This window comes from Apteryx mantelli, chromosome 9, assembly GCF_036417845.1.
Source record: "Apteryx mantelli isolate bAptMan1 chromosome 9, bAptMan1.hap1, whole genome shotgun sequence".
Taxonomy (NCBI): domain Eukaryota; kingdom Metazoa; phylum Chordata; class Aves; order Apterygiformes; family Apterygidae; genus Apteryx; species Apteryx mantelli.
The window spans coordinates 15254796-15282523 of NC_089986.1; the positions used below are offsets into that span (position 1 = coordinate 15254796).

At 46.5% G+C, this 27728-nt stretch overlaps 2 protein-coding genes and 1 long non-coding RNA gene across 3 annotated transcripts; all 3 read left to right on the forward strand.

Moving 5' to 3' along the window:
* The first annotated feature begins 13990 nt into the window (after positions 1–13990).
* On the forward strand, positions 13991–15062 carry LOC106499527 (uncharacterized). The gene is made up of 3 exons (XR_010885014.1): positions 13991–14025; positions 14641–14840; positions 14932–15062. It is a non-coding gene; the product is annotated as an uncharacterized lncRNA (long non-coding RNA).
* On the forward strand, positions 15060–17428 carry LOC106495026 (alpha-tectorin-like). Its single transcript, XM_067302178.1, has 5 exons — positions 15060–15085; positions 15129–15312; positions 15906–16192; positions 16885–17156; positions 17346–17428. The coding sequence occupies exons 1-5, from the start codon at positions 15060–15062 to the stop codon at positions 17372–17374; spliced, it is 798 nt and encodes a 265-aa protein (XP_067158279.1). The 3' UTR covers positions 17375–17428.
* Positions 17429–23122: 5694 nt separating this feature from the next.
* On the forward strand, positions 23123–25310 carry LOC136992641 (kielin/chordin-like protein). The gene is made up of 3 exons (XM_067302180.1): positions 23123–23536; positions 23977–24263; positions 24962–25310. The coding sequence occupies exons 1-3, from the start codon at positions 23123–23125 to the stop codon at positions 25308–25310; spliced, it is 1050 nt and encodes a 349-aa protein (XP_067158281.1).
* The last annotated feature ends 2418 nt before the right edge of the window (positions 25311–27728 follow it).

The window sequence follows — 27728 nt, forward strand, 5'->3', positions numbered from 1 at the left end:
GATATTTGCTCTTAAGCTCCCTAGTTTCTCTGAATATCATTGCTTAGATTTTGAGGGGCAGTGGGGATAATCACAGTGATGCATTCACTTAAGGACAGACCCTTTATACTGTGTCAAGTACAACAAGGAGAATTAGGGAGGGGTACACCACAGAGACTGGAGCTGAACCCTGCCTCCTGAAGCTGTGGACCACCATCAGAGCATGTCAAGAGCTGCTACTGTAGCCTTGAAGTTCTGGAAATCCCTTACCTATGCAAAACACCCAAATAGCCATCCATCCATGCTGTGTACTCTGGTGATATCATGGTCTGGTGTCAGTTCATCTCTGCAGGGCTTTGCAGTACTACACAGGACTACACAGTTATAACTGCCCTTGCTCTGCATCACTTTCAGGGTAAATTAGAGGAAGAGCTGAATGAGATGACAACTTGGGGTTGTGAGGGATTTGCAGTGGTTACAGGAAACACAAGCCTTCCAACAAATGCCTATTAGATATGCAGTACAGCAGTTTACTGGCACTTACATACCTTGCTTTGCAACAGTGGGGGTGACAATGCCATGGGCAGGTTAATAGCAAGACTTTACTATTATCCTGGCATTGTTTGGGCTGAGCTGCACCCAGCCATCTGTACTGTAGCTCCCCGTGTCTAGGAGAGTTGGTCTCCTTTCAGTTCAATGGGATACAGAGCAGAGGATCCTTCCACCCTTAGAGGAAGTGAACATATCCCATGTTTGTCTCACTCTCACAGCTTTATCATGAGAAAGTAAGGACAGACCGGAAGACAGAGAGTGAGACATTTATGAAGCCCTGGGTTTGGGCAGCAATTCAGTAAGAATACCCAAAGGCATATGTTAAAGTCCCGTTCATGTTCATAGTCTATGTCTCTGTTATGTACATGTTGTTAAAACAATCTTTCTTATACAGTTTTTGAGTCACTGAATCCACAGGGGCTTCACTATGTTATATTTTATTGGCAGGATCAAGCAAAGACCAACTGGTGGCTTGGGAACATGGGAGCCTGAAACAGGTAACTGCATGTCATTAGCACTGCTAATGTCCCAGGCAGATTCTGAGCATACTAGCTTCTCTTACTTACGTTAATGTGCTGTGTTTCAGCTTACCTTGCCAGATGTGATTTTAACAACAATTCAAGACCATTTTGCGACTGGACCCAACCTTGTGATGTGAACCAGGGAATGTGGATACGAACCAAGCATGACACTCCAACTGATGGAACAGGTCCCAGTGGGGACTATCCTGATGGAAGTAAGTGCTCAGTTGAGGCACTGTTGATTTCCTTTCAGAAGACAGCTTTACAAGCGTTCTTCTTTTTTTTTTTTTTTTTTTTTGGAAAAAAAGAGATTCATGAAGCCCTTTGAAATATGTCAGTTTGCTTTCCTGTTGACATCTGACTTTGACTTTTTCACCATGTCAATCACACGAATAAAACTGGGTTGCCCCATTATGGGTTGGAAATCTTTATCAGTGCAGGGAAGCAGAAGAATGCTAATTACTTCATGCTTAATACCTCATAGAAAATGCAGTGATGTGCAACAGATCATTATTCAAGAGAGTTTTTGTGGCCAAATTACACTGATATCAGTTAATGGCAATAAATGTAATGATTGTTGACACTGACACTAGATAACATTCAGGCTGGCAAAGAGTGTTAGAAGATCAAGTCTGAAATTAAAAAATATCTTTAAAAAGCTTGTTCTCAGCTACATGTGATTGAAAAACTGAGGTCTAATGTGATTATATCTTCAAAACAATGGTTAATATAATTGTATCCCTATTTGTTTGAACCATTAGCCCTGCACTAACAGATACATTAATGGGGGATCAGTTGGCAGTCATATTTCTTTCTGCAATTATCCCCAGATTGGAAAGGTCAGCAATTGTCAGACTCAATAATTAGTTAGAATTTCTGTTAAATTATTTTCTGCATTTTTGCTCATGAAAATTAAAATTCTCTGTTGAAGGAAGAAATGAAATACTTTCAAGTTGGATTCAACTTACTTTTTGAACTGACACAGAACATTTAACATCAAGTTACTTACATTTCCCCCTCCCCAGTAAAAATACTAAAATATTCAACTGGATGTTGGATGGTATGTTTGGAGCCATATTGTGTTCATTTCTGTTTGATACCTTTTCACTGTGAAATGGGAGAGAATTGACTTTAACTGCACTGGGGAAATTTAACTTTGGTCTTAGCCCAGAGAAGTTGTGGGAACACAAAAAACTTCAGCCCTAGTAAAGATCTTAAATCAATTCTAATGCACAGTAGGAAAATGTCATTTCATATTGAACCAATTCAAACTATAATATTTCAGATAATTTCCTCATCCCAAAAGTAAACATTCTGATTTTCTGAATTTTGGAAAGTTTCATTCCTTTTGATAATATCAAACCAAATATTCTGGTGGGCTGAATTCTTTCTCCACATTTCATTATGCAGGAAATTCTGTATTTCTTTCTGTCCCTTCCATTTTGAGACAAAAACAAATATTGAAGAGTTGGAATTTTCCTTGTGCCAGGAATTTGCTCGTCTTGAGACCAATATCTTTAAAAGAAAATGTGTCCTCTAAGAGAAGGTGTACAGTAGATTGCATTATTTTCCTTTGAGGAAAGAGGAAACTGAATATGGATCAATAGGGCACTGTAGCAGGAGGTACTAGCTCTTGAAGAGGCCTACATCTTTATTTGTGAGCCCAAAATAACTGTTTGTATAAGATCAGATGTGTTTGCTTTGCTCTCCAGCTCATGTTCTACTTTGGATAACTACATGGTGCTAACCACCAAATTGCAAACACTTTCTTCTTTGCTTCTTTGTACTGCTTTGCTTTTACAGCTTTACTGCTGAAGATGCTCTTGATTTCTTCCAGAGCTGGGTTGTACTTCTGTTTTAAATGACACTTAGCAGGATTCAAAGATTCAGCAATACTTTTATTCTTTTCACTCTGCAGAAGGCTATTTCATCTATCAAGAAGCAAGTAATCTGATCCCATTTGACACTAACAGACTTGAGAGCCCAGATATTGTGGTTTCTGAAAAAATATGCATAGACTTCTGGTACTATATGTATGGGTCAGAAGACATGAATGAGCTCAGAGTGCTTATCCAAGATATAGCAGGGGAAGTTCTGGTTTGGAGTCAGAAGGGAAATCAGAGTTCCTCTTGGATGTATGGTGCCGTTACTCATACATTTTCAACACAGAGAAGGATAAAGGTAATGTATTTTCAGAATAAATTTCTTTGTACAGTGTTAACATGTACAATTTGTCCTTCTCTTGCAGGCTGTAAAGAGTTGTGCCTGTAAGCCAAAAAATATAAGCAGGGTTTTCTTGCAAATGTAATAGCCTCACGCCCTGTGCCAATGAACTAAGAGAAGAAAGAAACGATCCCCTGAGTTTCGCTGCTGCTGTTATTTAGGGGATAAAATATATTTAGTCTCCTCTCTTTTTCCTTCCTTCCCTTCCTCATTTTATCATGAGATCATGGATTTTAGGTGCCTTACTCAAATGCAGCTCGTTTTGCTGTGAGTTAAGATTTAAACTTTGGGATGCTGCCTGCACTGGACTCTTCTGTAGAATCCAGACAACTAATCCTCACAGGTCATTTATCAGCCAGCAAAATAGAGGACAATGTTTCTTCAAGTCCTTACCTTATTACAGAATATTTTTTTTAGCCTTCTAAAGAAAGCTAGGAAAACTGCTCCACCCTCAGCTTCTTTGATGCCTTTAGAGGCAGACTAGAAAGGAAATTTTGAAAATGTGCTGAGGGAAATGCTCTTGCATTGGCCTGAACAGCTCACTTTGCTTCCTGCCTAGGTCATTTTTGAGGCTGTCCGAGGACTGACAGAGTATGGGGACACAGCACTGGACAATGTGCGAGTAAGGGATGGGTCCTGCGGTAAGTCTATGTTTGCGTCATAGTGCACGCTCTTTCCTCATCTCTGTTTAAGATGTTGACCATCATTTAATTTCATACAAAATGTAGAAAATCCTCACAACTCCAAACCACAAAAGAGACACAACATTTACAGCTCTGTTCATTTGAATGTTTTTTATTTTGTCTGAGTTTCTTCCTCACTGCCTCAAACATAGTTGGAATAAGCTGTCTCCTTCTCTGAAAAGTGACCATTTTCAAGAGTTCTAGCAAGCTTTACCTCTATTCCAAGTTTGCAGAGTATCTCTAAACCTAACCAAGGCTATGCACATTGGTCTTGGATTCCAGATTAAATGCTCCATTGAATATTTAACAGCAAATGTGTACCCATACGAGATCAGCAAACACACAGCACTGCCATATGTTACACAGAGAAATAACAGCCAGTCAGTAAAGCTGAGGTGTACCACTGGTTCTGACTATGAATCAGCAATTTGAGCTTGATCCCTGCCCCTGTAACAAACCAGCCAAGACTGTCACAAGCTATGGATGGCTAGGATCTAGAAGTGAATTACAGTTTCAGACTATTTTTACTGATTTACTGCTATACACACAACACTTTTAAAATATGAATTGTACAAGAGGCTTGCTGAATATGATATAGGAAATGTCTGTAGGTCTTAATAGAAACCACCTCTCTTTGTGAAGCACTGTTTGTATAAAGACAATAAATGTCTCAGATTTACATTAACCACAATCGTTGGAGGATGAAGAGTTCCATTCAGGGCCAAACTCTCAGAACATATCATTTTCTTTAAAGTTCTGTGAAAAATACTTGGAGCTGTTTTCTGAGGGCCAGGTAGAGCCACTACTTAGTGTTCCCAGGCACATCATCACATGATTCAGCCACTGGATGGTGCACTAATGTAACTCCAAGAGACAGGAGAAAGGTGCTCCTCTCTCTATTCAACTGTATGGCTACTAATAGAATGAAAGTTAAGTGAATTATTAGCTCTGAGGAAAAGCAAATTCCTCCCAACCTTTTTGTTTCCACAAGAATGTTTGATTCAATAGAGGTTTTAATCAAACTCATGAATAGACAAATATATGTCTATTTCTTACATGAAAAAATAGCTTCCAAGACAACTTTAACAAGCAGTCTTTGGGTTATTATGGCTGATATTCATGTTGACATTTGCAGAACTTCTTCACCTTACATCTTGAGGGGAAGTAATGTTAGGAAGAGGTTTTCTTCTGTGCTTTTTCTTACTTCTATAACAAAGTTACCTTAAGGCTTGTTGGGAAGTATTCCTTTGGGAATACAGCCATTATCAGAATTCCTGTAATTTTTTCTAATTTTGAAAAAGCAAAAGGCACAATTCTGTGCTGAATGTGCAAAATCTGAGGTTGCACAGGAGCAGGGAGCTGGATGTGAAGAAGCGGGCATGTAAGAAGCAGTTGTACAAGAAGCCAGGGCATGTAAGTAGAAGGGGTCACTTTATACAGAGTTTTAGCAATATATACTACACTTCAAGTTACGTGAAGTCCATTGGCTTTATCTAAATTATTTTCATAAGTATCCTGCAAAATGTCCACATCCAACTGGGTTTGAATCACATAGTCAGCATAAAAACAGTACCGTTGTAGTATGCAATTACTCCATCGGTTGTTCAAAGATCTGTACCTTGGTCTCATATGAGTTACTTGCTGTACTATAACTTAAACCCTATAAATAATGTTGTTAGTAGTGTAAATCATAGAGAAGACTAATTGCTTTTCTTGTGGATTCATTAGTGCAATTATATTCCTATAGTGCACCCATAAATAGATGGAAAACATTATTCTGCATGAACCAATTCCTCACTTGTTTATCTTCTCATACAGTGAGTGTTACCACACACTCAGTCCACAGTGGAGGGCTCACAGGGGTGTGATAGGAGAGTAGCTGAATGAAGAGAGCTGTTTTTTGTTCTGTGAAGGGGCAAGAGTGAATACATTCTGAAGGTTTTGGTCAGTCTGTAGTACTTTCAGAGACACAGATTCACTGTCATTCAGAAGTCATCAGTGGAATGAGTATGACATCAAGAGCATATTTACCTTGATTCTGCTAGCTCACGCATGCATTTTGTGGTGGATAAAGAATAGGTGGAGAAGATGCTAGAATGTGTCAGCAAGCAGAAATAGGCATCAGCAAAGCCTCCACAACACCACTGTTCATTGTGTCTGTCACTGGGAAGTTCTTACAGCTCTCACTTTCCAAGAAATAAATATCATTTTGAAGAAATAACAAACCTCTCTGATTAGAAACTACAAGTGTCCTGAGAGTCATTTGGTTCTGCTGTGTTGCACCTGCTGGCAGGCTACTCACTCCCAGGCCTGCCAACACTTGCAGACGGTATGACCTTCACTGCCTTAATGTACACACCAGAGGGAATCACATATCCAGTTGTACATACATTTTCAGAGAAGCATGCAGGGACAAGCTCAGTTGCTGTTACCCAGCCAACAGTCAGACAAGCTTCCCTAAGAACTCAGAAGACCCATATTTCCTCAAATGTTCATTTTTAAATAGAGGCAGTTCCATTTCTTCAATGAAAAAACTTCTAATTTAAGCTAGTGAAGAGTATGTAGAAATTCACATATGTTGGTGGGTACATAGTGTATGCTCCTTAATGTTATAACTCATTGTATTGCCTTGTCTTTTCTACCAACAGGTGCAGTTTCCACCCCTGTGCCATCAATACCTACACCAACAAAACCTATGCCACCTCCAGAGACAGGTAATTTTAGCCAAACACCTGTGCTAGCCAATACATTGTAGAAGGGCACCTGAGTTTTTTTCTAACAGTGCCACTTACTTAGTTCAGTTAATTTCTCTGGGTATGTCTCCATGGCATTGTTCTATCCCATGTAAACTTGTCTTTGCTTCAGTTATCCCATATGTAACGTGCAAAATAGGGATGACAGTATTTTCCCACTGCACAGTGAAGGTAGGAAGTGGCTTTTCTGGATACACCCATGTGTTAATGAGAACTTCTTCCTTTTTCCTGTCTTCAAAAGCAATTTGCAGTATATATGGGGACCCTCACTATTACACATTTGACAAGCAGCGTCATGACTTCATGGGCACCTGCACCTACACCCTCTCCAAGCTGTGTGAGAGCAACAGTTCACTGCCCTACTTCAACGTGGAAGCGGCCAATGAGCACAGGGGAAGCAACACTCATGTGTCCTACGTTCGATATGTGGACATCAATGTATATGACTACAGGATCAATCTGGGTAAAAACAGAGTTGTTAAGGTAAGGTTGAAGCCCACTATATTTCATCAGTAACTTCTACTGTGAATGCAGAAATTGTAGTACACGGGGTACAAATTGCCAGCAAACATCCAGTAATATTTAGAGGGGAGTCAGATATTTAGGCATAAGAGTAGTGTGGAGTCTTGTAAAGCAAGCATTGGGACTTTAGGACTGAAAACATAGGCTAATATTTTGTGCTGTATTGCTAAGAGATGGGATTACAGCTGACACTGCAGATGGAGTTGGTGGGCTATCCTACCTTTCTAGCTTGACCCCCATCTCTGAGCATGGTCTGCAGCAGGGAATAAAGAGGCATTTACAGAGTCTGTGCTGGTGGTTATTTCCTGATCCTGTATGGTGGCTTGTAAAGCTGCATGCTCATCCCTGATATCTAGTTATTGATAACTTCACTTAACACCTGGCACTTGCCATAAAACGGGGCCAGGTGAGAGAGTCCCCAAGGGACAGTCTGATTACTTTCCTCATACTGATTGTGTCATTTGAACAGCTATTGTGTTTTTAACACTTCTTTGCAGCTCTTTTCCGTGGTATAAAGGGCCACAGCAGGAGATAGATGTTTGATTCAAAACCTACAATAAATGAATTACTTCACTACTGCCCTTCTTATAATAAAATAGTGCAGTGATTTATGTGACAGGAGACAGAAGTTTAAATGTACAATAGGACCTTTCCCATCTGATCTTAGAAACACAGTGAACTTGATATGCCTGTTTTTCCAACTGCTTCTTTTTTATATCTTGCCCTTGTATTTTTTTATTGATTTCATTATTTATGTTCCTAAGTAAAATGAACTTACTTATATATGTAATAAGGACAAATATACAAAGTATATGTTAATTTTATTGTATGTTGCCCTGTATATGTCTGTATGTATATGTATGTAAAAGTATATGTATACTTTTACTTGGACACTTTTGCTTTCTATTGTCTGACATTTCCTATATGAAGAAAAAGAGAAAAAGAAAGAGAAAAAGGAAAAGAAAAAAGAAAAAGTAAAAAGAAAAAGCCTTTTCAAAATCTGTCTAATGCTGCAGATTTTCTGAGAATTCATTCTAGTCCACATTTTTTGAGTCTTACACCATGTTCTTGCTTGATCAGAATTAAAAAAAAAAAAAAAAAAGGTCTGTAAGCAGATAATGCTGACAGACCATGCTAAGTATTGGTCCTTTGCCAGCTGGGTCAAGTTCACCAAGCCCATGCTCTGAGCAGACACAAGCTCATTTTGACCACATTCCTTTTGGAACTGGAAAGCTATGTAGCTCCATTAGTGTGGTCCTGAGCCCCTAGTTTATGTGCCCATATACAGCCTATATGGTAAGCAACACTTAGAAAAACGCAATTAGTGTTCTTACTGCTATTACAGGCACACTGTGCAAGGCTTAAGCTCAATAAAGGGATGTGATCTGAAAGAAACATCACAAAAATACTTCTTTTAAAGCCAATATAAAGATTGTCTTTCTCTGTGCCTGCAGGTTGATGGAGTCAGCCAGGTGCTTCCTGTGACCCTGGCGCAGAGTGTCAGTATTTCCTTCAGTGGGCAGTATGTTGTGGTTACTACTGATTTTGGGCTGAAGGTCAAGTTTGATGGAGATCACAGAGCAGAAATCACTCTTCCCAGTACCTACATGTCTAAAGTCTGTGGAATATGTGGGAATTATAATGGACACAAAGCAGATGACTTCCTTAACCCAGATGGAGGGATGGAAACAAACTCAGTCAGCCTTGGAAACAGTTGGCAGGTTTACAATGATTCCAGGTAGGACTCCAATCATTTTATCAGGCCTTAGATGATGGTTATGTAATGAGCAGTATTTTAAGCAACTACTGTATGTGGGCCAAAAATGTCATGCACACAGTCTTGTCAGTGCTTACTTACTTCATTTATCTGGATAAAGTTTCACAGCAACTTCAACTGTGCTAAAAAGAGAAAATTTGAATAAAACATCTTCAAATGCCCACTAGGATTTCAGTTTGGTTTGAGCACTTCTGAGATATTTTATTATTTATTTTATAATTTCACAATATATTATTTAATGATGATAGATGTTTAACTGAAAATATTTTTACTTTTTGGTTGCCCTTCCTAGATACTTTCCATGTACAAAGCTTGTTTTTAGACTTAAAAGAAAGCCAAAATTAGAATTTGGGCTTCTACCAGGCCACTCAAAAGTTATAAGGTTGAGATCATATTAAAATCTGACTGTTAAACTGTTGAAAAAATAGAACTTTCTTAACTGTTGAAAAATAGAACTTTCAAATATGTCATGCAGCCAGCCCTGCAGTTTTATTAGATATGATTTAAAAAGCATCTTGGATACTTGTGCATGCAAAGTTCATCAGTGAATTTCTCTATGTCTTTTTTCCACTAGGTGCTTGCCAGATGATGGTCATACCCCAAATTGCACTACTGATGAAAAACAAATGATCCAAAGTAATGAATACTGTGGCCTGATCACTGATCCCAGAGGTCCATTCCAGAATTGCCACTCAGTAGTTGATCCACAGAGTTATTTTGAAGCCTGCCAGTATGATCTGTGTGAACTTCATCTGAACAATGCAGCCTTCTGTCAAAACCTGCAGGCCTATGCAGATGTGTGCCAAGGTGCAGGAGTCCTTCTGGAGCCATGGAGAAATGCAACCTTGTGCCGTATGTATCAGAGATTAATGGAAATTGCCTCAGGAAGATATAATTAGGACTGCCTAAAGACTGAACATTACAAGATACTGTTTTGATTTCACACATTGTGAATCTTGATTGATCAGGCTAACGATTTCAGCAGTAGTTATATGCTTCAGTCTTAGTTCTTTAGGAAACTTCAACCAAAATAGTTAAACTGTTTCTGGAGGAAAGGAAAACATACTGTCTAGCCTATCTTAAAATGGAATTGGGGGCTTTTCATTTGAATTCCTCTAGTGCCCCTATATTTTTGTTCTGTGGTATTAACTGTGCCAGGAACATTTGTCTTAGAGATTTTTTTATATTCTGAGGAAGATGTGCCCAAACTTAAGTATCTTTGAGAAGAAAAAAATCTCACTTTGCACTTGCTTACTAGACATTTGAGAGCTTCACCCACTGTCCCTGCCAAGAGGCTGAGGTGCCTTCTTCTATGCTGCCAGCCTCACTACCCTTCAGGGTGGCCAAGCACCTGGTTAACAGAAGGGAAGCTGTGTCTTTTCCTGCAGCAACCTCACCAAGAGCACATCAAGATAACCATTTCATCTGAACACAGGAGGAACATGAGCTAGGTGAAAGGCAGAGCTGTAGATGGGGATAAGGAGTCCAGGCAGCCTGGGATAATGAGAAATGAGCTTTGATTAGGAACTGGAGAAGAATGCTGAATGGACTAAATGGCAGACTGTGGGTTTAGAGAAAGCAACTGGGAGCTAGAAAGGAAAATGAGAATTTGCTCAGAAGGCTATGGAAATAGGGGAAAAACAGGTTGAAAATGGCTAGGCAGAGAGCTGAGTACAAGGAAGCACAGGCTAGGTAGCTGGTCTAGGGGCCAGAGCTTATTGCTCTTGCAGAAATACTGAGATCAGAGCTGATGGGAAGAATAAACCTGAGATTGGAAAGGGAAGATGTCTGAAACTCAGAGTTAGTGGCAGTATAAAAAGAGCAGGATGGGGGAGAATCACGTCTGATGAGCTGAGGAAGATATCTGAGATAAAAGAAGGGGAGTGTTGGAAACACCATTAGTAGCACCAACTTTCATTTCCATGTGTGTAAGAGAAGAAGGAATGCCAGATATCCATCCCTATGGATCTCGAGGAAAGCATTGGAGGTGTCCTGTACAGGCATAGTGACTCACGGATTCAGATGGGCGAGGAGGGGACACAGGCACAGGCGTGGAATGAAAGGTCAGGACAGAAGTGAGAAGCCTGTGAAATGGAGACTGTTGCCACACTAGTGGGGGTGGAGGGTGGGGCAATGAGGGTGGGGAAGAGACAGAAACAGACAAGGATAGAAGAGAGAAGATGTCAGGTGTTGAAATAATGGGCAGAAGTCTCTGGTGGAAGTGAGATGGGAATAATGACCCTCCTTGTATGAATGTTGTTAAAGATTAAATAATGAACATTCCTCAAGCATTCAAGTGCATGTTATAGGAAAAAAAGAAAAAGAAAAAACAGAAATGAATAGCCCTATCTTTAGAACAGGATTTGAATACTGTCTGGTAGAAAGTCCTGAACAGAATTGCTCACACCAGAAGCAATGCAGAGAATGTGAAATATTGATTCAGTACACTGTGCAGTGTCTTATGTGCTCTGTGCCCTGAAGGAGATGGGGAACCTGCAGAAAGAGACTGCTCTGTAAGCACTGGAATGAATGAAGCCTGATTTCTTTTGGATTTTTGTTTCATGGTTGATTGCAATCCCCAATTGGACCATTTTCTCTGCTGGGGACATTACTGAGGCTTTTTCCTGTATGGATTCCATGGTTTCTAAGAAGCAGCGAGCCCTTTCTGCAGCTGTTCTTTCTGCTGAAGGAGCTTGCAGAATCTGTCCTCTTTGCCTTGCTCCTATTTCACTTGTTGGACTTGAATTATATTTTTGTCCTCTACTCACCTTGAAGAAATGTTTCCAATAAGTCAGCTGGGTCAAATTTCATAAATAGGGAAATGGACAGAGAAATGTGCAATGTAATTGTCTGAGCACTTCCTCCTTAGGGAAGTAGGCTAAAAATAGAGTTAGAATATGTCATTAAAATGGAACAGCAACATATACATATATAGAAGCTGAATAAGGATTGTTCAGGCAACTTCAGTTCTGGCAACTTCTCACCAGAAAATGCTTGTGTTTAAAGGCTCTAATTAGCTTAGAATTTTTACATGTGTGTGTAACAAGACTTAAAAATACAGCAGAGCACTAATACACCCTGACTATTTAAAAAAAAATTACAGACCTTGATGAAGTGAAAAAGTACAAATTAAGAAATTATGATATGACTAGAATTAAAAATCAGATCTGTAACTGAGACATGGCACATGTGTAGGACAAAGGAGATGACAATGATATCCTCAGACCCATGTAGGAATAAACAACAACCACCTTTAGGACAGGCGGTTTCTAGGAAATTCTATTTAGGAGTGAAACTAAATAAACCAAACCTTAAAAGACATTAAAGACTAGTAAGACGGTAAAGGCATGCATCAAACTGCCTCAGGACTCCAGAATATCCCCCAAATATTTCAAGAATATATATATATTTTTAAATAGTTCAATACATAAAAAAGATTAATGGAGAAGGTTTTCTTTCATTATACAGCACCAGCCTGCTCAGCCAACAGCCACTACGAGCCATGCGCTGCAGCCTGCCCTGCTACCTGTGTTGACCCAACAGCACCCTACACCTGTGGTCAGCCGTGCGTGGAGGGATGTGTGTGTGACAGCGGGTACCTGCTCTACAATGACCGATGCGTGCCCAGCCAGCAGTGCGGGTGTTGGCACAACGGGCAGCACTACCCGGTGAACTCGGAGTTCTGGACGGACAACACCTGCTCCTCGAAGTGCACGTGTCCAGGGCGGGGGAGCAAAGTCCAGTGCTCCAGTGCCTCCTGCCCGGCAGGCCAGTACTGTGGAGTGCAGAACGGGAAACCCGACTGCTTCCCGTACTCTTACGGCATCTGCCACGTCCATGGGGACCCTCACTACAACACCTTTGACAAAGTGACGCACAACTTCATGGGGAACTGCACCTACACCCTGGCCAAAGTGTGCTCCAATGCCACCTCCCTGCCCTACTTCAATATTGAGGCCAAGAACGAGCATCGTGGGAACCCCAGGGTGTCCTACGTGCGCGAAGTCCTGGTTGAGGTGTATGGAGAACGCATTGCAATCGTCAAGAACGAGCGGAGCCAAGTGCTGGTAGGGAGCTGGGCTGGCGTGAGGGTGGTGTGGCTGCAAGATGGGGGTGTCTTTTCTTGGCAGGGTCTTGCCCGAACCGGACCCTTTTGTCCCAGGCCCGGGTGGGCTCCCCATAAACCACTGGGGCACTGTCTCCACGGTGTTTCCACTGTGGAAGGGCTGGAGGAGGAAGAGGGAAAGAGGGAATGTGGCCAGTGTAGAATACAGGCCCCCGCGCAGTGCAGGGAAAAGGCAGGGCTGGCCAAGCCTCAGAGGTGCCCGCGTGTGAGGGGAGCGTGGGCACCGGTGTGCTGTGCTGCGTTCTGGGGCCTGTTTTCCCCGTGAGGGAGGCCTCAGGGAGGCTGCGCACAAGTCCAGGGCCCATTGGGGTGTGTCTGCCCTAGGTCAACGGGCTGCGCCGGACCCTGCCGGTGAGTGCAGCGGGAGGCGCCGTCACAGTGAGCAGGAGCGGCCGCTACATCAGCCTGGAGACAGACTTCAACCTGAGAGTGTCCTATGACGCCGACCACTCGGTGGAGGTGAAGGTGCCCACCACCTACTTCAACCTGACCTGTGGCATGTGCGGGAACTTCAACGGCGAGAGACAGGACGATTACATGATGCCCGACGGGCAGCAAGCCGCAGACTCCAACGCGCTGGGAGAGAGCTGGAAGGTCCCAGACGACGACCCCTCTTGCGGCGTCCCCGTGCCCCCCGCACCCTGCAGTGCAGAAGAGGAGAAGCTCTACCAGTCGGACGGGTTCTGTGGCGTGCTGACCGCCAGGCCTGGCTCTTTTGAGAACTGCCATGCCGTGATCAACCCCCAGAGCTACTTTGAGACCTGCCTCTACGACCTTTGCGCCCTGAACGGTAATCAGGAGGTCCTGTGCGGTGCTCTGGAGGCCTATGCTGACGCGTGCCAGGCAGCGGGCGTGACTCTTCTTCCCTGGAGGAATGCCACCTTCTGCCGTGAGTATATGTAGAGAATAGAATCTTTGAATAGCTCTCTTGTTGTCTGATGAAGCTGCTTTCAGCCAATACCTCATGTAACTTAAAGCTTTGAAATTCTTCACATAAATTTGTAATCAAAATATTGAGGAATAAAATTCTATAATATTTAAACCATGAATTTTTCCTACAGAAGGCAGGGAAGATATATGTTCTTTATTCTGAGAAGCTGTGCAGAAAGGTAGCTGTTGATCCCTGGCAATGGTGGTTCACCTCTGAGTTTTATTGGATATTTGCCATTCATAGATTTTTGCATTCCATAATTACATATAATGACTTTAGAAGTCTATGAACTTCTAGAAATATACCAGCTAAATACTAGACATGGTGTAAAGAGGCTTAATTTTCACTTGGAGTTGAAGGTGCTTAGCAGCCAGGGTATATGTTTTAAACATTCATGCCTTTCTCATGTATAATTTTTTCTCTTTTACTTTCTAGAATCAAAATAAGAAAGGAATTTCAGGCTCCAAAAAATTACTGAGGAAGCATTGTCTCTAGTTCCAAATAATCCCATTTTTGGATGGTGGTTTCATGTGAATTGTGTTTGTCACTTCAGAGTCTTTTCTTGTTTTTCAGCTGTTGCATGCCCTCCCAACAGTCATTACAACCCATGTACCAGTGCTTGTCCCGCAACCTGCCTTGACCCTCTTGCATCAAAGAACTGCAGTGGACCTTGCGTGGAGGGTTGTGAATGCAACAGTGGTTTTGTCATCAGTGGTGGACAGTGTGTGTCCATGAGCAACTGTGGCTGCCTTCAAAATGAAAACTATTATGAGGTTTGTTCTGGCACTTAGTTCAGGGCTTATTTCACAGCTTACCAATAACATGAGCTCTTCTTAACTCTTTTTATTTTGTTGTCTCTAACAGAAAGGAGAAACTTTTTGGCAAACAAACTGTGCAGGCCAATGTATATGTGCTGGAAATAACACTGTAGTTTGCAATTCAGACACATGCAAACTAAGCGAAGTTTGCAAGGTGCAGAATGGACTTTTGGGATGTTATCCATTGAATCCCAGCACCTGTCACATTTTTGGGGATCCACATTATATAACCTTTGATGGGAGACTGTATCATTTCCAAGGAGACTGCAATTATACAGTTGTTGAGACATGCACAAATTCTTCTGAGCGGTTTTCAGTGACAACCAGAAATGAACATAGAGGAAATCCAAACTGGACAGCCTTGAGCTCCATTGCTGTCACACTGAAAAATCTTCACATTGTTGTGAGGAAAAACAAGGAGACCTATGTAAGTGTTATACTTCAAAGAAAAACAATCCATTGCATCTGTGCATTGCCTTTTTCTGTCCCACAGAACTGTATCAAGGTTCTCTGCTTTATTTACCTCCAAGACTGCACATACTAGAGGGCACAGAAATGTTTTTAAATAAGGCTCAAATCAGCATAGCTTCCTTCTGTCTCTTCAAATTTTTTCAGCATTAGGCTGTAGAAAAAAACAATAGCTGCATCCATAATAGAAAGTTTCTGCTGAACTAAATCTAAATCTGAGTTTTACAGATCTGATCTTTAAAATCAAAACAGCATTTTTGCCATACACTCTCAGACTCATATATACCAGAGCTATCTTTAAACTCGCTATTCCAAGTATTGCTATTTGTGTAGTTTTGAAAACACAGAGCTCAACTTGTGCTACAAACTCCTACCCAAGATGGGATAAGTATACAGCTGGTTAGGCTCTGCTAAGCTTCAACCTGCTGTGTCTACGTTACTCACTAGAATAAGGCCTGGTGATGAAAGCTATACTATCCACAGTGTGGATCTCTCCTCCGTTCCTGGGAGCTTTATTGACTTATGTGTTTGTGTGGCTTTTATTTTCTTTAGGTGGATGGAGTTCAGGTTCATCCTCCTGTGGATTTGAAACATGGAGCCAGAGTAACTTTAAAGGGACACTATGTGGTCATTGATACCTCTATAGGCATCCAGGTGAAGTTTGATGGTGACCAAGAGCTTTTTATTCAGGCTGATGAAAGTCTCAAAGGAAAACTGTGTGGTCTGTGTGGGACATACACTGACAACCAGCTGGATGATTTTCTAAAACCAGATAAAGTCCTGGAACAGGATCCAAATAAATTTGGTGACAGCTGGGTAGTGAAGGATGACAGCTGGATGTAAGTGTCTGATTATATTACAGGAAATAGCAAAAAGCTGAAACATAAAACTTCAGGTTGAAAGATTAACATGCATTGACTTATGTTCTATAGAAACCCTTCCTTGATATTACTTATTTGCTAGCACTTTCATCTTTGAATAACTCTACACTTCAAAAGAAAGCATAGAAATTTTAAAACTACTATTCATATGTTTTCCATATAAGCATTGTACATTTTAATCAAAATTGGGCTTCTTTTTGTGTATCAACTTGATTTTTTTCTTATTTCTTTATTCTAAAATATCTCCATCCATCTACGAGAAAGCTAAATATGTATCTCAGGTTCAGCTCCTGAGATAACTCCACATTGAAGATAAGCACAGGGCTTTTCTCTGTCTATTAATACTTTCACATACAAATTACTGCTTTTACTATGTGCAATGGTGAATTTAAATTATTTTGCCAGTGTTAAATAGCTAGTCATACATCAACAACTCACTATTATATTCTTAATGGGGAATTATGAGTCTAATTGTAACTGTTCTCACCTTTAGGTCTGACAAACTAAAGATAAGAATACATAGCATATCACAGAATTTTGGCATAGAGTTTCATGACTGTTGAGGTGTACTTTGCAGGTCAGAGCACTTACTGTATAGTAAAATATAAATATTTATTGCATTACCAAGCTGCTGTTTATTTTTGATGCAGGTGTAATCCAGTTGCAGTTGTACCACCCACTTGTGATGCAGTGAAAGAGAAAGAATATGAAGAACTCTGCAAAATCATTTTGAAAAGTAGTGGGCCTTTTGAAGTCTGTCATTGGCACATTCCCCCTCAGCTCTACTTCGAGAGCTGTGTCTATGACCTGTGTGCCACAGAGGGGAATTCTGAACAGTTTTGCAAAGTTTTAGAGGCATATGCTGCTGCCTGTGAACTTGGAGGTGTAAATCTGGGTGAATGGAGAAAAAATACCATCTGTGGTAAGTCACGAGGTCATTTAGCAAACAGCCTCATGCTACAAATATAAACTCAAGTGACTAAAAAGCTGAACAGAATTTCACAAAAGGTAATTCAAGGGAAGCCATAGGAAACTGTCAAATACTTAGCATCTCAGGAAATCAGACTATTAACCTGGGGTGCTAATCATGGTCTTTCAATATTCATTTTAGGTCATGAAGTTTGCACATTTTTGACTTAAGACTTTTATTCAGAATTGGATCATGAAGGCCAGCAGACTGTCAGTTAAGGGCTCAGGCAGGGACAATTGAGAACTTGGTCTAACGAATTGCCAGTTTGGCTTTAATAAACTATTTTATCTTTTGAAAAGTGTTAATCATCATTTATGCAACCTGTCTACAGCTCCAGGTTTTCCCTGAGTGTTTGGAATAACTTCAGCATCATATAAACCAGAGCTTTTAAAATTAATAGGGGAGAATCCTGCAACTTGAGCTGCATGTAGCCTTCCAATGGTAACACTGTTAGGCCCTTATTATCTAAATGGGCTAGTTAACATAGAGATAAGGCTGGCTCTAAGAAATCATTTCTTCCACAATTACTAGAGGTCATTACCAAAGCCAGCAGAAATGTCAGTCTAAATATGAGGTTATAGCATGAAAAGGCATCCCATGACCTCTTTCCAATCCTGAGACAATACTTCTCATCCTAGTTCATAAGTGATAAAATGAAATGGGAGACAATTTCTTATTATGTTTTCCTGGATTTCCACCAAAGCAGCATTTTGAGTGCCAGCTGAATACCCACTGTACCAAGCAGGACAGCTTTGAGCAATTTGCTCAAATGACCAGGGATTATAGCTGTGGCACAGTGTAAAAATATAGGATATTAGTGCCATTATGATGACAACTGAGAAATGGACTGTAAAATAAGACATTCTCACAAACACTTACAATTTTGTGTTTCAAAGTGAGTTTGTCTGTACTGTTAACTTCTACTCATTCCACTATAACACCTTCAAATTTTTTATGGATGTGAGTGCACCAGAGAAGTAGAAGGGCATGTTCAGAACAAGGAAAGATTTCCAAATCTCACTGTGGAAATTCTGCTTTTTTTTCTACACCGTATGCAGCTGCACCAACTGCTTGCAATTTGTCCTGCACATTTGATGTCGACTTCTGTGAGTGGGAACAGGCAGCCAATGATGACTTTGACTGGATAAGGCACAAGGGGCCAACGCCCTCGCCAGATACGGGCCCTTCCTATGACCACACGACAGGAGGTAGGAACAAGAGCCAGTGTATGGCTGTGCTTCAGGTAGGGAGATCTCCCTGGGAAGAGGGCAAGCAGACTCTTCTAACAGGAAATACAGGGCATGTGTTTCCTGGGTTTGATCCAGAGTTTTTGGAGCAGTCAGGAGTCCATGTTGGGGTGGATGAAATGTGCAGGAGATGCATGAGCGTGTGACCTATTTGCATAGTTTCCTGGGAAGAGGCTTGAGCAAAGGCATATCCAGACTGAGACCGGATCATTCCAGTGCTGGGTCCTTCTTTTAGGAGGCTTGCCTTTCCCTAGGTAGGACACCAGTGTAATCTCCTGCAAGTCCCTTTGGGGACTGGAAGTTGGATGGAGATGATGGGTGAAGAAATGGTGTATTGTTATAGCCTGGCTACTGCTCCCTACCTTAACTTTGACACACTTATTGGCCAGTGCTGTCTAGAAATGCTCTATTCTGGAAAGTACAGTGTACAACTTCCAATATCATGAGTCCTAGGGAAGGCTGCTTCCTTGGTGTCTCCCAGAAACAGCACCTACACAAAAAATGAGAAAGAAAAGATTTTGTATTCTTCAGAGCCAATAATATGTGACACTGGCACTCTACTAATTCCAGATGGCTATTATGTCTACCTGCAAGGAAATGAGCACAGAGAAAGTGATGTAGCCCGCTTGGTCAGTCCAGTATGTGGTTCAGAAGGACCGCACTGCTTCCGCTTCTGGTATCACATGTATGGAGTGGCTGAAACAATGGCCCTGCGGGTGTACGTAGTTCACAATGAAACATCAGTACTGGAATGGAAAGATGCTGGGAACCATGGAGACACATGGAACTTGGGAGCGGTCACGGTGCACAGCACAGGAAACATGCAGGTAGGGCAGGGGCTCTGACTGCTCTCTGAGGCGGACCGTGCTTTGAAATGGCGCTTCATGTATACGACTGGAGCTAATGCTGGAAACCAACCCTTTCCCTAGATTGTCCTTGAGGGTATGAGAGGTGAAGATTTCCGGAGCGATGTAGCATTGGATGATCTGTCCATCGAGAAGGGATACTGCCCAGGTTTGTTTCCTGCGTGGGGAAGGGTGACTTGAGGGAAAGTTGTTGCTTGTTGAGGCAGTCCGTGTCGTTTCTGCCCTGGAAAGGAGCTTGTGAGGGAGGAGTGAGTTTGCATGTGCATTGTCTCTCTCATAGGCGATGGGCCTACACCATCACCAAGCCCCAGCACCACCCCATCTTCGACAGGGACTCCAACACCAACACCCGTGCCAGGCTCAGGTGAATAGAGTAGAGCAGTCATGGGGCTGCAGTGCTTTTTGCAGGGTGGGCAGGGGAGAAGAGGCGGCAGGAGCTGTTTAATGGAACGCTTCCTCTGGCCTTCCCTCTGTCAGGGACCTGTGTGGTGGAGGGAGACCCTCACTACCACACGTTTGACAAGCAACTACACCACTTCATGGGCACCTGCACCTACACCCTCTCCAAGCTGTGCGAGAGCAACAGCTCACTGCCCTACTTCAACGTGGAAGCAGCCAACGAGCACAGGGGAAGCAACACTCGCGTGTCCTACGTCCAGTACGTGGACGTCGATGTGTCCGGCCAGCGGATAAGGCTGGGGAAGGGCGGAGTGGTGACGGTAAGCCCGAGGGGGAGCGACGGTGGGGCAGTGTGAGGAGAGAGAGCCGTACCAAATGGGTTGCAGCAACCCTGCCTTGGCTTCTGTCCTTCCAGGTCAACGGAGTGGAAGAGGTTGTGCCCTGCACCCCATCAGCAGGCGTGCAGGTCTCGTCCAGTGGGTTCTACACCGTGGTCTCAACAGACTTTGGCTTGAGAGTGAAGTTTGACGGGAAGCATCGGGTGGAGGTGACGCTCCCGAGCACCTTTGGGCAGAAGGTCTGTGGCATGTGTGGGAACTACAACGGGGTGGCAGCAGACGACTTCCTGAACCCGGAGGGGGTGCTGGAGCCAGACTCCACCAGCCTGGGCAACAGCTGGCAGGTGTCCAACGATAGCAGGTGCGTGGCCCCCGGCGCGTCTGGTGTCAGGCAGACATGTCAGGTCCATGTGTCAGGCATGGTGGGGAGGGTGAGACACCAGGAGAAGCCCACGGATAACCCAGGGGCCCTTCTCCCTCCCTTTCCACAGCTGCTCACCCGGACCAGATCCCAGCCCAGCCTGCAACGAGACGGACAAGCAAGTCATTGCCAGCAGCCTCTTCTGCGGACTCCTCACTGACCCCAGCGGCCCGTTTGAGTTGTGCCATGCTGTGCTGAGCCCCAGCGGTTACTTCAACACCTGCCTTTATGACCTGTGTGAGCTGGGGCTGGATCGCGAGGTCCTGTGCAACAGTTTGCAGTCCTATGCGGACGCTTGCCAGTCGCTTGGTGTGAAGATCCCCGCGTGGAGGAACGCAACGTTCTGCCGTAAGTCAGCACGCAGAGATGCATTGCTCTGCTGACTCTGTTGGGCCCCAGTCTCATTGGTTCAGGGGTTCAGTCCATTTTTCCTTGGAAAGCGGGTTTGGAAGGAGGAAAGAATTCCGTTTCCCTGTGCTGGCTGATGACTGTGGGAGGACCCTGTGTCAGCTGAATTCATATGCAGGTCCTTTCCACGCAGGAGGCATTATAAGGTGCCAGCCGGTGGGAGTTAGTTTCCTAAATATGCAGTTACTGCTTGCTGACCTTAAGAGGACTCTGTGTGGAGGAATCCTGACGATTTCCCTGGTATTCCGTTTCTCTCCACAGCCATCGAGTGTCCTGCCAACAGCCACTACGAGCCATGCGCTGCAGCCTGCCCTGCTACCTGTGTTGACCCTATGGCTCCTGCTAGTTGCAGCCTGCCGTGCGTGGAGGGATGTGTGTGTGACAGCGGGTACCTGCTCTACAATGAGCGATGCGTGCCCAGCCAGCAGTGCGGGTGTTGGCACAACGGGCAGCACTACCCGGTGAACTCGGAGTTCTGGACGGACAACACCTGCTCCTCGAAGTGCACGTGTCCAGGGCGGGGGAGCAAAGTCCAGTGCTCCAGTGCCTCCTGCCCGGCAGGCCAGTACTGTGGAGTGCAGAACGGGAAACCCGACTGCTTCCCGTACTCTTACGGCATCTGCCATGTTCACAATGACCCTCATTACAACACCTTTGACAAAGTGACGCACAGCTTCATGGGGAACTGCACCTACACCCTGGCCAAAGTGTGCTCCAATGCCACCTCCCTGCCCTACTTCAATATTGAGGCCAAGAACGAGCATCGTGGGAACCCCAGGGTGTCCTACGTGCGCGAAGTCCTGGTTGAGGTGCATGGAGAACGCATTGCAATCGTCAAGAACGAGCGGAGCCAAGTGCTGGTAGGGAGCTGGGCTGGCGTGAGGGTGGTGTGGCTGCAAGATGGGGGTGTCTTTTCTTGGCAGGGTCTTGCCCGAACCGGACCCTTTTGTCCCAGGCCCGGGTGGGCTCCCCATAAACCACTGGGGCACTGTCTCCACGGTGTTTCCACTGTGGAAGGGCTGGAGGAGGAAGAGGGAAAGAGGGAATGTGGCCAGTGTAGAATACAGGCCCCCGCGCAGTGCAGGGAAAAGGCAGGGCTGGCCAAGCCTCAGAGGTGCCCGCGTGTGAGGGGAGCGTGGGCACCGGTGTGCTGTGCTGCGTTCTGGGGCCTGTTTTCCCCGTGAGGGAGGCCTCAGGGAGGCTGCGCACAAGTCCAGGGCCCATTGGGGTGTGTCTGCCCTAGGTCAACGGGCTGCGCCGGACCCTGCCGGTGAGTGCAGCGGGAGGCGCCGTCACAGTGAGCAGGAGCGGCCGCTACATCAGCCTGGAGACAGACTTCAACCTGAGAGTGTCCTATGACGCCGACCACTCGGTGGAGGTGAAGGTGCCCACCACCTACTTCAACCTGACCTGTGGCATGTGCGGGAACTTCAACGGCGAGAGACAGGACGATTACATGATGCCCGACGGGCAGCAAGCCGCAGACTCCAACGCGCTGGGAGAGAGCTGGAAGGTCCCAGACGACGACCCCTCTTGCGGCGTCCCCGTGCCCCCCGCACCCTGCAGTGCAGAAGAGGAGAAGCTCTACCAGTCGGACGGGTTCTGTGGCGTGCTGACCGCCAGGCCTGGCTCTTTTGAGAACTGCCATGCCGTGATCAACCCCCAGAGCTACTTTGAGACCTGCCTCTACGACCTTTGCGCCCTGAACGGTAATCAGGAGGTCCTGTGCGGTGCTCTGGAGGCCTATGCTGACGCGTGCCAGGCAGCGGGCGTGACTCTTCTTCCCTGGAGGAATGCCACCTTCTGCCGTGAGTACCTACCTTGGATTTCCCGGAGGAAAACTTGTCACCTCCTGTGCGCCAAGCCTGTGGCCACAGCATTTCTCGCCAATTCTTTAGCCTTCCCTTTCCCAGAAAGTAGCCATTGTTCTTGAGGGCTTTTCTGGTCCTAATTGTCCTCATCCCCTTGCAGCCCTGCTGTGCCCTGCCAACACCTACTATGACCCTTGCATGACCGGCTGTCCTGCCACCTGCCTCGACCGACAAGCCCCACAGAACTGCTCCAAGCCCTGTGTGGAGGGCTGTGCGTGCACCTCTGGCTTTTTGCTCAGCGGAGACACCTGTGTGCCCGAGGCCCACTGTGGCTGCCTCTTTGAGGGCAACTACTACAGCGTGAGTGAAAGCCCTGCCCCAGCTTGCTCCCCTCCCAGGGGACTTGTTTTCCTCTGTTTCCCTGCCTGATGCGCGGGTGCTCTGTGTTTCTCTGCCTGCAGGAAGGCGAGCGCTTTGTGAGCGAGAACTGCACTCGCCAGTGCCGGTGTGAAGCCAACGGCCAGATGGTTTGCTCTGCGTTGTCCTGTGGTGAGGATGAGGTCTGCAAGATCCAGAATGGCCACAGGGGCTGTTACCCAGCCAGCACTGCTCTCTGCCACATCTACGGAGACCCGCATTACAGCACTTTCGATGGGAAGCTTCACCACTTCCAGGGCTCTTGCAACTACACAGTGGTGACGGGCTGTGGCAACTCCTCCGTTGGGTTCACTGTCACCACCCGCAATGAGCATCGGGGCAGCCAGAGCTGGACAGCCCTTAACTCTGTGGCGCTGTCCATGGAAGGCCTCCACATCGCACTGCAGAAGAACAAGGCAGTCTACGTAAGCCCCTCGTGTTTAGACGTGGGAACAACCGTCTTCCAAAGTACCATTTCTTGGTTGCTTTCCCCACCCGGTTTCCTTTCAGGAAATCAGCTTGAATTCTTGGGTCCCCAAGAAGTGCTCGATATTCCCTGAGCCTGCTGGCGTGCTCGTGGAAGAGCATGGCGGGTCTCTGAGTGGGGAGGATATGACTGCAAGCACAGCAACAGCTTTTCTGCTTGCTTGCCTGAGCTTTGTGTGCACCGTATGTAGAGTAGCTGCTGTCCTTGTACGTCCGGGCAGGGTTTCCCGTGCCATCAGCGCTTCTGACTCCCTGGGCCCTGGCACCATGGCAGGGAAGAGCACTGACTTTTCAGTGGAGGGCACCTCTTTATGTTTCTCTCTCTCTCTCTCTCTCTCTCTCTCTCTCTCTCTCTCCCCTCCCCCCACCTCGTATTCAGATCAATGGTGTTGTGGCCTCCCTGCCTGCTTCTCCTATCCCCAGCGTGACCGTTTCCCTGAGTGGCTCCTACGTGCAAGTTTCTACCAGGCTGGGCCTGCAGCTGCAGTTCAATGGGGACCAGGAGCTCCTAGTGAGGGTGTCTGAGAAGCACAAGGGCAAGCTGTGTGGATTGTGTGGGACGTACACCGGGAGCCAGCAGGACGACTTCATGAGACCCGACGGGGTGATAGTGCCTGATTTCAATGACTTTGGAGCCAGCTGGATGGTGCCGGACAATGACTGGCCGTGAGTCCTTGTCCTGTAGCGTGCATAACAGATGAAGGGGAGCCTGGGAGACGGCAGCTGTGGGTGGAACAAGGAGGGAGGGTCAGGAATGGCAGGAGCGAGCCCACAGAGAGGAGGCAGTTGTGGGAAGGCCTGCAAGATCAGGTGGAGGCTCCAGAGCAGCAGACCTGCGGCTCCTGTGTCTGCCCCGCTCTGCTTCACCCACCTCTGGGATGTCCTGTCTGCAAATAGATTCCAGCCGTGTGGCTGCTCCCCTTTCCCCTGAGGGCTGTCTCACTGGAGTTGGTGTCAGGTCCCCACCGTGCGGTTGGGGTTCACGGTGCTTTCTCCACGTAGGTGCTGTGCTCTGGGGTCCTTGGTGACCTCTGTGCAGGGCCCTGCGTCCCACTCTGCACAGTCACTGTTCCTGACCCCGAAGAGAGTGGTCCGGGGGGTGGGCGTGATGCTCTTCCCGAGCTGCGGGGGTGCCAACCGTCTCAGCCGTTTGTTTTTGTCTGCCTGATGCCGCAGAGGAGAATGGTGACTGTGGGCCGTGTTCCTAACCCTTGCAAACGAAATCTGGAGGGGGGTGTGTGTGTTTTCTTGGCAAGGGATCTGGGCTGCAAAGGCTGAGGCTTTGCATGGGGAAGAAGTCAGGAAATGGTGTGGCTGGGGCTCACAGGCTGCTGTGACCTCAGAGGTATCCATCTGCTTTGTAGGTGTGACCCAGCCACCTTCCCACCTGTGTCCTGCTCCCCCTCCCAGGAGGAGGCAGCTAACAAGCAGTGTGCAATCCTCACGCAACTTGGCGGCCCGTTCCAGCCATGCCATGCGGTTCTGCCGCCCAAATCGTACTTTGAGAGCTGCGTCTATGACCAGTGTGGCACCGGCGGCAGCACGGAGCAGCTGTGCAATGACCTGGAGGCCTACGCTACCGCCTGCACCCAGGCAGGAGTCACTTTGGGAGACTGGAGCGCTGGCACTGTCTGTGGTAAATGTCCCGTTGGTGTTTGTATTCAAGAGGGAGCGGTAAGAGTCTCCCTGCACGTTCTCTGTGGATGTGAGTAGTAGTTGTCCCTTGGCTCTAGGGCAGACAAGCCTCAGGGTTAAGATCCAGGAGCCCCACTGTGTCGCAGCAGCTCTGATGGGTTGGCACAACCCTTTCCGGCCTGGCAGTCCACGCAGGCCTTACCTCTGTTCCCCCACGTGTCCTGCCCAAAGCGTTCTGCACAGCGCTGCCTGTCTTTGGCTCTGGAGTGGCCTAGCCAGGGTAGGCCTCTCCAGAAACTGCACAGCAGCTTCTTGAGCACTGGGAAGGCAGGCCACTGCCCGAATGTTGCTGGTGGGATGGAAATGCGCTGCCAGGCCAGAGTGGTCAAGGCCGTACTGCCTACTGTCCCTCCTCTGTACATGAAGTGCTGCTGGCAAGGGGCCGTCAGAAAAGTCCTAGAGTTGTAGTCAGTCACTGGTAACATCCTGCCCATGGCTGAGGCGCTACCTTCTGTAAGGCTTAGCGAGGCACCACCCAGGACCAGCGAGGTGGAGAGAGGAAGGGAGAACTGGACAAGCGAGGGGGAGAAGGAAGGCAATCTTGATTAGTGAACACCTTGGAACACCCAGGATGAAGCTGATAATCTGGGAACAGCCTTGCTTGCCAGCCTGTCTGTCTGCAGTTTTCCCTCTGCTACGCTGGCGCACCACGTGCTTCCACTCAGTTGGCCATCCTCGCCTGGCCCTGAGCATGCCAGGGATGTAGGTGGCCCTGCCAGGACACAGGGAGAAGGCGGCCCCGCCCTCACTGTAGAAATTCTGCTTTTCTTTCTGCACCATATCCAGCTTCCCCTACAGCCTGCAATTTCTCCTGCACATTTGACGTTGACTTCTGTGAGTGGGTACAGGCAGACTCCAGCAGCATTGACTGGATAAGGCACAAAGGACCAACACCCTCGCCAGATACCGGCCCTTCCTATGACCACACAACAGGAGGTAGGAACAGCAGCTGGTACATGGTGGTCCTTCAGGCAGAGGGGTATCCCTGGGGAGAGGGCGAGAAGCCTCTTCTGGCAGGAAACACAGGCCACAGGCTTCCTGGGCTTGATCCAGAGCTGCTTGTGGCAGCCTTCCCCAGGGCTAGGCCCTTGCTTTAGGAAGCCTTGCAGCCCTGAGAATCAGCCTGTGGTACCGCCAGGGCAGGCAAGGATCTACTGTGGGAGGGAGGAAGTAATGCAAAGCTTGATGGCCAGACTCTTCTCAGGGGAAGAGGAATGGGTGTCTGTCAGGAGACGCTGGCTTCTCTAGAGACCGATGATGAATGGGTCTGAAAGCTGCCGAGTCAGGCTAGGATTATGGCGATGCTTTGGAGAGACGGAAGTGATGCTGTTTCCCAGCCGAAACCGTCCGTCTGGCATTGCCCACGGGGAGCAGGGTCCGTAGGTAGACTCAAGGCTGGGTGTTTGTGGCTAGAGAAGGATGTGACATCTGTTTGCGCTCCGCGCCCTCGCCTGCCTTGAGCGGCAGCAGGGGGTGCTGCCGAGCCGGTGCTTGGGTTGTTGCAGAGTGCTTTGTCCGGTTTTGATGGTGCACGTCAGTGTGGCTTGCGCTTTGTTTCAGACGGCCACTACATCTACCTGCAAGGCAGCAATGCCTTCCCCGGTTTTGTGGCTCAGCTGGTCAGTCCGGTGTGCAGTTCAGAAGGACCGCACTGCTTCCGCTTCTGGTATCACATGTATGGAGTGGCTGAAGAAATGGCCCTGCGGGTGTACGTGGCTGAGAACGAAGAGCTAGTGATGATCTGGAGCAGTGCTGGGAACCATGGGGACAGATGGAACTTGGGAGAGGTCACGGTGCACAGCACAGGAAACATGCAGGTAGGGCAGGGGCTCTGACTGCTCTCTGAGGCGGACCGTGCTTTGAAATGGCGCTTCATGTATACGACTGGAGCTAATGCTGGAAACCAACCCTTTCCCTAGATTGTCCTTGAGGGTATGAGAGGCGAAGATTTCCGGAGCGATGTAGCATTGGATGATCTGTCCATCGAGAAGGGATACTGCCCAGGTTTGTTTCCTGCGTGGGGAAGGGTGACTTGAGGGAAAGTTGTTGCTTGTTGAGGCAGTCCGTGTCGTTTCTGCCCTGGAAAGGAGCTTGTGAGGGAGGAGTGAGTTTGCATGTGCATTGTCTCTCTCATAGGCGATGGGCCTACACCATCACCAAGCCCCAGCACCACCCCATCTTCGACAGGGACTCCAACACCAACACCCGTGCCAGGCTCAGGTGAATAGAGTAGAGCAGTCATGGGGCTGCAGTGCTTTTTGCAGGGTGGGCAGGGGAGAAGAGGCGGCAGGAGCTGTTTAATGGAACGCTTCCTCTGGCCTTCCCTCTGTCAGGGACCTGTGTGGTGGAGGGAGACCCTCACTACCACACGTTTGACAAGCAACTACACCACTTCATGGGCACCTGCACCTACACCCTCTCCAAGCTGTGCGAGAG